This window comes from Coregonus lavaretus (genome assembly GCF_964263955.1).
Source record: "Coregonus lavaretus genome assembly, contig: HAP1_SCAFFOLD_1774, whole genome shotgun sequence".
Classification (NCBI taxonomy): domain Eukaryota; kingdom Metazoa; phylum Chordata; class Actinopteri; order Salmoniformes; family Salmonidae; genus Coregonus; species Coregonus lavaretus.
In genome coordinates, this window is record NW_028167149.1 from 3,430 (window position 1) to 16,790 (window position 13,361).

General features: G+C 41.5%; 1 protein-coding gene across 1 annotated transcript; it reads left to right on the top strand.

Moving 5' to 3' along the window:
- Positions 1-302: 302 nt before the first annotated feature.
- Positions 303-1,765, top strand: LOC311113841 (nucleic acid dioxygenase ALKBH1-like; the record flags this gene model as incomplete). Its single annotated transcript, XM_084189134.1, has 2 exons — positions 303-496; positions 1,079-1,765. Coding segments are annotated over 2 exons (654 nt in total), but the record flags the coding sequence as incomplete, so codon positions are not given.
- Between the last annotated feature and the right edge of the window lie 11,596 nt (positions 1,766-13,361).

Below are 13,361 nucleotides of genomic sequence, written 5' to 3' on the forward strand. Positions count from 1 at the left end.
AATGCAAATCAATTTATAATATTTTTGACATGCGTTTTTCTGGATTTTGTTGTTGTTATTCTGTCTCTCACTGTTCAAATAAACCTACCATTAAAATTATAGCCTGATCATGTCTTTGTCAGTGGGCAAACATACAAAATCAGCAGGGGATCAAATACTTTTTTCCCTCACTGTACACAACAGAGAGAAGTTGTACTATACAGACCGACCACTGAAAGGCTTGTGCAACGTAGATGTTATGCGTGGTCCCTGGAAATAATTAATACATTGTTTTAGAGATTTTTCTCTTCCTTCTGTTGTAGACATACTCAGCAGATCACTACACTCCGTTCCCATCAGATCTCCACTCTGTATCCTGCCATGTGGCCGCAGCCTGCCGATTCCCTGGGTTCAACGCAGAGGCTGGAATCCTCAACTACTACCGCTCTGATTCGTCGCTCGGGATCCACGTAGACGAATCAGAGCTGGACCACACTAGACCCCTCCTGTCATTCAGGTAAGAGGAGGAGGGGCTTGTTGTACCAAACCACCAACCACGGCTTTCAGTGGGTGAACCGGGTTAGTGTTGATTACATTCGATTTGGAACCTGGCTGCCTTCCGGGTGTGAGCCGGGTGTCCCGTTCTGGCCAATGGCGAAGTCAGCGCTAAACCAAAGTGACGTAGGTTAAGCACGTGGAGTTATGAATAGGATTCTGTGTGTTCACAAGCAACAGTGATTGCTTTTGATAAAAACGCTGCCTTCCCAATGAAAACTAGTTAGAAAATTCAAACATATTTTCTTTGGAAAAGAGATGCACAATGCTGCATTGTTGACAATATGACCGAGCGGCACAGATTACTGTTCGATTTGAGCAGGGCGCTCCTCCCTCACCGGCTTCGCCCGGTCACGTGACGGGCCATAACTCCCTCATTGAATATTGTCTCAATTCATCCTAAATTACAACCTGACACTCTTTGGTAATACTTTCTGGATGTGTTACTCTGAATGTGAATGCGACTATTGACCATTTCCTGTTTGTCTTGTCATTGTTGTTAACCTCATACTTGTCTTCCTCTCTTTTTTTTGATTGACGGCAGTTTCGGCCAATCTGCCGTCTTCCTGCTTGGTGGAACTCAGAGGGAAGACCCGCCCACCGCCATGTACATGCACAGCGGTGATGTCATGGTAATGTCAGGACACAGCCGCCTCCTCTACCACGCCGTGCCTCGCGTCGTCCCCGCCCCCAAGGGAGACCCCTTACACCCATCTCTGGAGGAGGAGGGCCTAGGCCCATGGTCAGACCAGGGACTCGCCCAGGACCATACCCAGGGAGAGGCCACCCTGATCCAGCCAGTATCAGAGGAGGACTGGGCGGTGTGCTCCAGGTACATCCAGACCTCCAGGGTGAATATGACCATCAGACAGGTGCTGGGGTCCGGCCAGGCCTTCCCCGCGATGGACACGACAGACAAACGGACAGACGCGGGACACACGGATGGGTACCATGACAACCAGGATGGAGAGAATGTGGGACTGAAGAGGAGGAGGAGTGACTAGTGACACTGAGTCATGAGACACCACACCTATAGAGGTTACATGTATGGACCGTTAAATGTTAACAGGTCAAAGAGGAGTACTAGAAGACAGTTATAATAACAAGAGATGATCTACTGTACAGCGAATGTTACCTCTTATGATGAATATTTATTTTCTGGATGATTTCAAATGGAGATGTTGTAATAAATGTGACATTGTATTTAAAGAAATTGTGACTTCTTCATTTTGCAACGTATGAGTTATGTAGGTTCAGCTGTTATACACTGTGTGCAGACTGACGTCATAGTTGAGTTATGTGGGGTCAGCTGTCCCGTGTAGCTCAGTTGGTAGAGCATGGCGCTTGCAACGCCAGGGTTGTGGGTTCGATTCCCACGGGGGACCAGTATGAAAAATGTATGCACTTACTAACTGTAAGTCGTTCTGGATAAGAGCGTCTGCTAAAATGACTAAAATGTAAATGTAATACACTGTATAGTTGAGTTATGTGGGGTCAGTTTATGTGTATAAGGTGATGCGGGAGGGGGGTGAAAAAAGCATCTAACGATGCACTTAGCTGTTCTACGAATGGTCTGAGGCAGGCGTTACAGATGATGAGTGTTTTCAAGTGCAACATTAATAACGATGGTTTTGGTAAACAGCTCGGAGATTTAACAATGCTCCTATGAAGGTTCTAACGATGAATTTAGCCTTAAGATGCTTTTAGGAAACCAGGCCCTGTAGCATACCTTGGCCCCAGTCTTTCAAAATTTATCTGAGATGATTTTGGCAATCAGAAAAAATATTAAATGTTAGAAAAGGATTTGGTCATCCAATCTGAGGTTTAATCAGGATTAAATGTCTTTTTTTTTAAATCTTTTTTTTTTTTACTCAAAGGTAGTGATTAGAATAGTTTTGATGCCGAAATTCAGGATTGTCTTGAACCCACTGGAAGGGTGGATTCAGGGTGGATTTAGAAAGGTTAAAGCCTCTACAACCAATATAACTAAGGTGAGGATGTTTTTTCTTTGATCTGAAAACCAAAGGTTCATTATGTTAAATTTACCCTAGTATAGTTATGTGGTCAGTTGTTATATTGAGAATTGTCCAATAAATGCATCTATACTTATACGTGATATGCAGGTTCTATTATGTGTAATCAAGGTACCTTTATTCATGTCGTTTCCTCATCTGTTTCCTATGCCAGTGTAGAAGTAGTAGCACAGCCTGTCCAGCAGATGGCGAGGCCCGTTCAAAGCGCTGAAAATCCGGATTCTGTGATCTTGATATTGTGATATCTGGATCAGAATGATCCTATCAGATTATTTTCTGAAAAACCGTATCAAAAACAGACATCGATCTGATGCTGGATTGCAAAAAAATAGGATTACAGAATCCAGATCATTCTGAAAAACTGGGCCCTGGAGAAAAATAGCGTCAACACAGACAGACCATACACATCCCTCTCCTCATTGGAAACCTATTAAAAGTTATTCCTTAGATTGTTTTCTCTCTACGTGTTTGAAATCATGAAACAGTGAAACCACATTAAACTCTTCACACTTGCTTGGCCCTTTGAGAAACACATATTTGGAGAATAAAACTGGATTAATTGCCTCGTGTTTCTTAAAGGGGTCAGAGGGACATGATAAAGGGAGAATAAATTGGTTTCAAGGCGAGATCTTTTGTGTGTTCTTCTGTACTACTGTAAACCAACAGTTTCTACTATAGAACAGGGATTGTTATTCACTATAGTCGAGCTCAGAGTTTCACTACATTAATTAGAGCAAAAAGTTGTTGTTTTCATAAATGGGTTGTGATGTAGTTTGTCTCTGCGAAATAGGACAAAACAGTGTTTCCTTCATGGTCCATTTATGTAATGTTGGAATGAAGTGAACTGCAGTTGACCCATATCACATGACGAGTTAGCCCAAAGACCGGCAGATGACGATATTGAGTTGTTTCATCTTACCGTCCAAAGGCATTGGATGCAGCCGGCTATACACTCGTATCCCCCGGCGACCGGTTTGTACATAAAACATTCTCCATTCAGGCTGCAAATGCATCGATTTCCTCCTTAACTCGATTTAATGGCGAGAAGAGAAACATTTTAACGGGAAAAATATAAGCCTACGTTCTTTATGAAACACAATTTTCCACCACCGTGCTAAAGTGGCTAATGCTACTCCCTGATGTTGCGCGCTGTGTTCAGCCAAGGGTAAACAACAGACTGCTTCAACCTGATTGGCTGAACGCGATACGCAACATCCGGGACTAGCATTCCAAGGTATTATCCACTCTAGCATGGTGGTGGAAAATTGTGTTTCATAAAAGAAAGTATGCATATTTTGCATAATTTCTTTTCCATGTATACACCCACTGGGATACGAGTGTAGAGCCGGCTGCATACAATGCCTTTGGACCGTCAGATGAAACAACTCAATATCGCCTTCGGCTAATGATGAGTGAACTAAGGGAGAGCTGAGACTTGTAGAAGAGGATAGAAAAACGTTATTGTCCAGTGTGGGACATTAGGTCGTCTTTGGCTTTACACAATGACATGGACAGATATTACAGCACCACTTTGTCATCAAGAGGATGTAAAGTTGTTTTGTACATGTATTATATAGTTTAGGTAGTTTATTTACTACTTCATTTATAAGAACACTGGGAATTCCAAAATAATGTAGGATTCATAGGCCTATGCAGAGCCATAGAGAGTTGGACTAACTTTTAGAATCTCTAATGTTGTTCTAATTCTAAGACATTCCGTTTCATAGCATTATTTAAATATCCCCCATGTTATGTTAATGGTGAGCCAACATTTACATTTACATTTGAGTCATTTAGCAGACGCTCTTATCCAGAGCGACTTGCAGTTAGTGAGCGCATACATTTTTCATACATTTTTTTCTCATACATGGCTGCCATAGAATGTTGTAGTGTCATGTAAATGCATCATAATGCATAAACCTGAATGTTCTAACTCTCTATAATAATGTCTCTGGTCCTATGTATGTTTTAACATCCAAAATTACTAAATCAACTCGAACTCAAACTTGAGATGTCGAAGTGAATCATTTGTTAAGCCTCTTCCTTCCCATTTTCCTTCTCTCTTGATCTCTCTTTCTAATCACTAGGCAGGTTTCCATTGACCCAGGTTTGTTCAACAAAAGCAATGCTGCAAAACAAAACATTGCGACTTGTAATGGAAACATTTTACATTTTAGTCATTTAGCAGACGCTCTTATCCAGAGCGACTTACAGTTAGTGAGTGCATACATTTTTCATACTTTTTTCATACTATAGGAGAAACAATTGTATCTGTTCGACAGTGGTGGATTTTTCCTTTGTCAAACTGTATTGTTTGAGGAAAATTATGATGGAAACAGGGCTTTTTTCCCGTGACAAATAATTGTGCAGGTACACGGGGCATGTGACGTCATCACGTAACTATAAACCTCCACTACACATTTAATTCTAAATGCCTACTGTTTGCTAAACAATTTTTTCAACTATAAAAATAATATTTCTTTGCAGGACAAGGATTCTTCCTGACTTTCAAGAATGTCTGAATTGCTTCGCCTTGCTTTTCTGGTTGACTGGAAGCAAGTTTCACCATTCAATTATTTCTGAACTAGGCCTACATGAGTGCAAGTTTCACTGTGACACAGACCGTGGTGATACATTGGCACATGAGAATTATTAGAATATAATGATTGCATTATATCCATGCTGGCTTTTGCGGGCTAGCAGAGACATGAAACAGAAAGGAGGGAGGGCATACAGGCTGTCGCAATTTGCCCCCCAAATTTTGGGGGGTGTTACATAATTACGCCCAGCTATTTTAATCGACACAAGGCAGTTCAATGGAGACGCACCGTAGCAGGCAATTGTCGCATCTATTTTCTATATGAACCTTCTAAATGTAAAAAAAAAAAAAAAAAAATACACTGGACAAGTTAATGGAAACAGCTATTGACTGTCCTTCTCTCTCCCTCTAGTTATCATGGCTGCCATGGAAAATGGCGACATTGATTTTCCACTGGCGCATCACATTTATTTGTGGGCTTTTTACACACAGGAGCTAAAGTAATCTATCGCTGCAAAGTTTCTGATGACCCTAACCCAGTCCTATGGGGCCTGTCTATGAGTCTGTAATGAGATGTCTATATGCTGTCAGTTAGTCTCTGGTTGGTAGATAACACCAGAGCATAGAGAGACTCCATAGGAAATTAGCCACTGTCATCTTCGAGTAAAGTGATGTATGTACACTCTTAGGTTCCAAAGGTTCCAAAAGGTTCCAAAAGGGTTCTTTGGCTGTCCCATGAGACCACCCCTTTTTTAGTTTCTCTGTGGAAAGGGTTCTACATGGAACCCAAAAAAGTTCTACCTGGAATCAAAATAGTTCTACCTGGAACCAAAAAGGTTTCTTCAAAGGGTTATCCTATGGGGACAGCCGAAAAACCCTTTTAGTTTCTAGATAGCACCTTTCTTTCTAAGAGTGTATTTAGTCCATTTTTTACTAGTAATATCTGGCTAGAGGAATAACAACAAGGCATACCCCTGATGTGTGTTGTGTGGTAGTCATAAAAGAGAGAGAGAGAGAGAGAGAGAGAGAGAGAGAGAGAGAGAGAGAGAGAGAGAGAGAGAGAGAGAGAGAGAGAGAGAGAGAGAGAGAGAGAGAGAGAGAGAGAGAGAGAGAGAGACATTTCAAATGTCATATTATGTATATACAGTGGGGGAAAAAAGTATTTAGTCAGCCACCAATTGTGCAAGTTCTCCCACTTAAAAAGATGAGAGAGGCCTGTAATTTTCATCATAGGTACACGTCAACTATGACAGACAAAATTAGATTTTTTTTCCCAGAAAAACACATTGTAGGATTTTTTATGATTTTATTTGCAAATTATGGTGGAAAATAAGTATTTGGTCAATAACAAACGTTTCTCAATACTTTGTTATATAACCTTTGTTGGCAATGACAAAGGTCAAACGTTTTCTGTAAGTCTTCACAAGGTTTTCACACACTGTTGCTGGTATTTTGGCCCATTCCTCCATGCAGATCTCCTCTAGAGCAGTGATGTTTTGGGGCTGTCGCTGGGCAACACGGACTTTCAACTCCCTCCAAAGATTTTCTATGGGGTTGAGATCTGGAGACTGGCTAGGCCACACCAGGACCTTGAAATGCTTCTTACGAAGCCACTCCTTCGTTGCCCGGACGGTGTGTTTGGGATCATTGTCATGCTGAAAGACCCAGCCACGTTTCATCTTCAATGCCCTTGCTGATGGAAGGAGGTTTTCACTCAAAATCTCACGATACATGGCCCCATTCATTCTTTCCTTTACACGGATGAGTCGTCCTGGTCCCTTTGCAGAAAAACAGCCCCAAAGCATGATGTTTCCACCCCCATGCTTCACAGTAGGTATGGTGTTCTTTGGATGCAACTCAGCATTCTTTGTCCTCCAAACACGACGAGTTGAGTTTTTACCAAAAAGTTCTATTTTGGTTTCATCTGACCATATGACATTCTCCCAATCCTCTTCTGGATCATCCAAATGCACTCTAGCAAACTTCAGACAGACCTGGACATGTACTGGCTTAAGCAGGGGGACACGTCTGGTACTGCAGGATTTGAGTCCCTGGCGGCGTACTGTGTAACTGATGGTAGGCTTTGTTACTTTGGTCCCAGCTCTCTGCAGGTCATTCACTAGGTCCTCCCGTGTGGTTCTGGGATTTTTGCTCACCGTTCTTGTGATCATTTTGACCCCACGGGGTGAGATCTTGCGTGGAGCCCCAGATCGAGGGAGATTATCAGTGGTCTTGTATGTCTTCCATTTCCTAATAATTGCTCCCACAGTTGATTTCTTCAAACCAAGCTGCTTACCTATTGCAGATTCAGTCTTCCCAGCCTGGTGCAGGTCTACAATTTTGTTTCTGGTGTCCTTTGACAGCTCTTTGGTCTTGGCCATAGTGGAGTTTGGAGTGTGACTGTTTGAGGTTGTGGACAGGTGTCTTTTATACTGATAACAAGTTCAAACAGGTGCCATTAATACAGGTAAAGAGTGGAGGACAGAGGAGCCTCTTAAAGAAAAAGTTACAGGTCTGTGAGAGCCAGAAATCTTGCTTGTTTGTAGGTGACCAAATACTTATTTTCCACTATAATTTGCAAATAAATTCATAAAAAATCCTACAATGTGATTTTCTGGATTTTTTTTCCTCAATTTGTCTGTCATAGTTGATGTGTACCTATGATGAAAATTACAGGCCTCTCTCATCTTTTTAAGTGGGAGAACTTGCACAATTGGTGGCTGACTAAATACTTTTTTCCCCCACTGTATACAGTGTTGTAATAATGTGCAAATAGTTAAAGTACAAATGGCAAAATAAATAAACATAAATATGGGTTGTATTTACAATGGTGTTTGTTCTTCACTGGTTGCCCTTTTCTTGTGGCAACAGGTCACAAATCTTGCTGCTGTGATGGCACACTGTGGTTTTTCAGTAGATAAGGGAGTTTATCAAAATTGGGTTTGTTTTCGAATTCTTTGTGGATCTCTGTAATCTGAGAGAAATGTGTGTCTCTAATATGGTCATACATTTGGCAGGAGGTTAGGAAGTGCAGCTCAGTTTCCACCTCATTTTGTGGGCAGTGTGCACATAGCCTGTCTTCTCTTGAGAGCCAGGTCTGCCTACGGCGACATTTCTCAATAGCAAGGCTATGCTCACTGAGTCTGTACATAGTCAAAGCTTTCCTTAATTTTGGGTCAGTCACAGTGGTCAGGTATTCTGCCACTGTGTACTCTCTGTTTAGGGCCAAATAGCATTCTCGTTTGCTCTGTTTTTTTGTTAATTCTTTCCAATGTGTCAAGTAATTCTCTTTTTGTTTTCTCATGATATGGTTGGATCTAATTGTGTTCATGTCCAGGACCAACTTACTTAGGGGACTCTTCTCCAGGTTAATCTCTCTGTAGGTGATGGCTTTGTTATGGAAGGTTTGGGAATCACTTCCTTTTAGGTGGTTGTAGAATTTAATGGCTCTTTTCTGGAATTTGATAATTAGCGGGTATCGGTCTAATTCTGCTCTGCATGCATTATTTTGTGTTTTTCGTTGTACACGGAGGAAATTTTTGCAGAATTCTGCATGCAGAGTTTCAATTTGGTGTTTGTCCCATTTTGTGAATTCTTGGTTGGTGAGCGGACCCCAGACCTCACAACCATAAAGGGCAATGGGTTCTATAACTGATTCAAGTATTTTTAGCCAGATCCTAATAGGTATGTCGAATTTTATGTTCCTTTTGATGGTGTAGAAGGCCCTTCTTGCCTTGTCTCTCAGAACGTTCACAGCTTTGAGGAAGTCTCTCTCTCTCTCTCTCTCTCTCTCTCTCTCTCTCTCTCTCTCTCTCTCTCTCTCTCTCTCTCTCTCTCTCTCTCTCGCTCTCTCTCTTTTTATTATCTATACATAGTCACTTTAACTCTACCCACATGTACATATTACATTAGCGGTGCGCGCTAGTAGCGTTTCAATCGGTGACGTCACTCGCCGCGACTTTTGTGGAGCGACGGGTAACGGTGCTTCGAGGGTAACTGTTGTCGACGTGTGCAGAGGGTCCCTGGTTCAGGTAGGGGCGAGGAGAGGGACGGAAGCAACACTGTTACACCCGCACATTGACTCTGTACCAGTACCCCCTGTATATAGCCTCGCTACTGTTATTTTATTTTACTGCTGCTCTTTAATTTAATTTAATTTTTATTTTTTACTTAACACTTATTTTTCTTAAAACTGCATTGTTGGTTAAGGGCTTGTAAGTAAGCATTTCACTGTAAGGTCTACACCTGTTGTATTTGGTGCATGTGGCAAATATATATAAATATATACAGTATATAAAAAAAATCTCTCTCTCTTTCTGTCTCTCACTCTCTCTCACGCTCTCTCTCTCTCGCTCTCTCGCTCTCTCTCTCTCACTCTGTTCTGATGTTCTGGAGGAGAGCACCAGCTGCCGTTGGTTGTTAAGGTGATGGCGGGCTTGGCTAGGAGCGTTGTAGCGGCGAGGCCTCTCGATGACCTCATTAGACCCCATTATGTCATTTCACTCCTGCATTGTTTTTAATTGGCCGGCCCGCCCCCGTTACCTTGGTCACCGATGGAGCGCCGCTAGCTGCTCGTTTCAGACTGCCTTGGCTAATGGCTAGCTGTGCTATTGACTGACAGACAGACAGACAGACAAACAGGCTTTGTGTTTTGGAGGTCATCTCTTGTGAAATAGGTCAGGTGTTTTTCAATGTGATCTGATCAGGAAAAAGTCTGAGCTCTGGTAGAGCGGCCATATTATTATATGGGCCTATTAATCCTGATCACCATGTGTGGTCAGCAGTAATGTACTGTCAAATCTAAAATGTTTGTTTACCCTCTACTAGCCTACTGGTGGTCCACCAGCATGGAGGCATGAAGTCAGGCATGATGTCAGTCATGAAATCAGTCATGAAGTCATTCATGAAGTCAGGCATGAAGTCAGGCATGAAGTCAGTCATGAGTTCATTCATGAAGTCAGTCATGAGGTCATTCATGAAGTCAGTCATAAAGTCATTCATGAAGTCAGTCATGAAGTCAGTCATGAAGTCATTCATGAAGTCAGGCATGAAGTCAGTCATAAAGTCATTCATGAAGTCAGGCATGAAGTCAGTCATGAAGTCAGTCATGAAGTCAGTCATGAGGTCATTCATGAAGTCAGTCATAAAGTCATTCATGAAGTCAGGCATGAAGTCAGTCATGAAGTCCTTCATGAAGTCAGGCATGAAGTCATTAATGAAGTCAGTCATGAAGTCAGTCATGAAGTCAGGCATGAAGTCAGTCATGAGTTCATTCATGAAGTCAGTCATAAAGTCATTCATGAAGTCAGGCATGAAGTCAGTCATGACGTCAGGCATGAAGTCAGTCATGAGGTCATTCATGAAGTCAGTCATAAAGTCATTCATGAAGTCAGGTATGAAGTCAGGCATGAAGTCATTCATGAAGTCAGGCATGAAGTCATTAATGAAGTCATTCATGAAGTCAGGCATGAAGTCAGGCATGAAGTCAGTCATGAGTTCATTCATGAAGTCAGTCATAAAGTCATTCATGAAGTCAGGCATGAAGTCAGTCATGAAGTCAGTCATGAAGTCAGTCATGAGGTCATTCATGAAGTCAGTCATAAAGTCATTCATGAAGTCAGGCATGAAGTCAATCATGACGTCAGGCATGAAGTCAGTCATGAGGTCAGGCATGAAGTCAGTCATAAAGTCATTCATGAAGTCAGGCATGAAGTCAGTCATAAAGTCATTCATGAAGTCAGGCATGAAGTCATTAATGAAGTCAGGCATGAAGTCAGGCATGAAGTCATTAATGAAGTTAGGCATGAAGTCATTAATGAAGTCAGGCATGAAGTCATTAATGAAGTCATTCATGAAGTCAGGCATGAAGTCAGGCATGAAGTCAGTCATGAGTTCATTCATGAAGTCAGTCATAAAGTCATTCATGAAGTCAGTCATGAAGTCAGTCATGAAGTCAGTCATGAGGTCATTCATGAAGTCAGTCATAAAGTCATTCATGAAGTCAGGCATGAAGTCAGTCATAAAGTCATTCATGAAGTCAGGCATGAAGTCATTAATGAAGTCAGTCATGAAGTCAGGCATGAAGTCAGGCATGAAGTCATTAATGAAGTCAGTCATGAAGTCAGGCATGAAGTCATTAATGAAGTCAGGCATGAAGTCAGGCATGAAGTCAGGTATGAAGTGGGTAGCAGTTTCATAGTTTACAAATGGCCTCTAACACTGAATGAAAACAATGTTTCCTTCTCCTTATATTAGCTTAAGGCCGGTCAGGAGTTTTGATGTGACCAGGAAGGACTCCAGGCCCTAGTTGTAGCCTTTAGCTTTGTTATAGAATAGAACTACCAGGTCACATGGTCATGAAAAACTCCTAGTCCTAAACTATAAAGCTGCCACCCTGTGTTTGAAAAAAACTGATGTCCATTTTATTTCCTGGTCTGTAGAAGTTATTCAGAACCAGGGGTAGGTTGGTTCCTAGTCTCCTCTCCTCCACACCGTGACAGTTGAGTTTTCTTTCCCAGCGAGTTCACCCGAGGGGGGACAGAGGAGTGAAACTACTTTTGTTTACATTTAACATAATCTCCTTTTGTGAGCAAAAGCTGGAGAATGTGCCTCTCTGTCCCTCTCTTTCTCTATTCATCTCTCCCTCTCTTCTGTCCTCTCTCTTTCTCTCCATCTTTAGGCAGCCTGTAATTTGTATCTTTCAATCACACCGGTTCCCATGGTAACTATCTGCTGAGCGTTCCAGAGAGGGTCTGTGAAATGGTTCCAGAGCACAGCTGTAATTGGTAGCAGGTTAGGTGGAGAGAAAAATGCTGTGTGCCCCGTCTGTGTTCCCATGCATTATCACATGAACGGGTGTTATTGGCTTTCTGATGTAGCTAGGCCTAGCTGCAGGTGCAGCTGAGGAAACGATGTAATCAAAGTGCTTTGATTGAATAAATTGTGATGAAACTTTGTGATGAAGCATGTATTACTAGGCTACTGTTATGTAACAAAACTAAGCATGTTACTACGCATCATTGGTTTGGCTAAAAGTTTACGACGATTGTTTAATTGATCACGGTTAGGTATTTTATCTATTCTAATCCGATGATCCCGCCTGCATTGGGGAAACTAATCAAGATAGCTTGTGGATAGATATTTCAGTTGTTGTTCATCTTCTGTTAGATAATCTTTCACTAAAGGTTATATGCTCAGCTAAAGCCCTGGTAATTCCAGGAGGCCTTTATCTGTGTGGTGCATACAACAAGTGGCTTGACCAGTGTCCTGTTGTGTTAATGGTGTAATTCCACCGCTGGAGGAAGCCTGTGGTCCGTGCTAAATCAACAGTATTCGCCAGACATGCACCTGCAACGCGCTGCAGTACAACAGTGACACCTGTAGGCCAGAGGTGGGAGTCCAGGGAATTAATAATTGCCATGAAAATGTGTTGGATTTACTGAAAATGTGACTAAACATGAGTTGATGTCACACAAATACTTAGTAAACCCCAACATATTAGTGTTCCACAAACACTTAATGTTTAATATTGTTTCATGTGTTCAATCGTTAGCATTTTAACTCACTTTGGCAGGCACTGTTGAGAACAGTGCTCAACCCACCAGCAGTAACTGGAGGTAGAACTGCAGGCGTTGCAGGATTCTGCATTAGTCTCTGTCATTAAGAGTGGTGATGCTGGGAATGGGTGGTCTCATCATTGAACGTCCATTTGCCTGACAATTTTGGTATCCCTTCATCATGATCCATTACACCCAATGGCACAACAAGCTGCTTAATAATAATCTAGAAATATACAACGTTGTGTAAATCAGAGAATCATAAAGCCTAAACATGTTGATTTACCCACATGGCAAGTTGTTGCAAGAACTTACAATTCTTAAGTTGAGAGAAATACTATTATTATTCAAATGTCCTCAATTTATTAAAATTGAGATAATTAAATCAGTACATTTTCTCTCTTTGGTTGTCCTCAAAAAATATATATACTTACATTTTGAGCAACATACAGTGGGGAAAAAAAGTATTTAGTCAGCCACCAATTGTGCAAGTTCTCCCACTTAAAAAGATGAGAGAGGCCTGTAATTTTCATCATAGGTACACGTCAACTATGACAGACAAAATGAGAAAAAAATCCAGAAAATCACATTGTAGGATTTTTTATGAATTTATTTTCAAATTATGGAGGAAAATAAGTATTTGGTCAATAACAAAAGTTTCTCAATATTTTTTTATATACCCTTTGTTGGCAATGACAC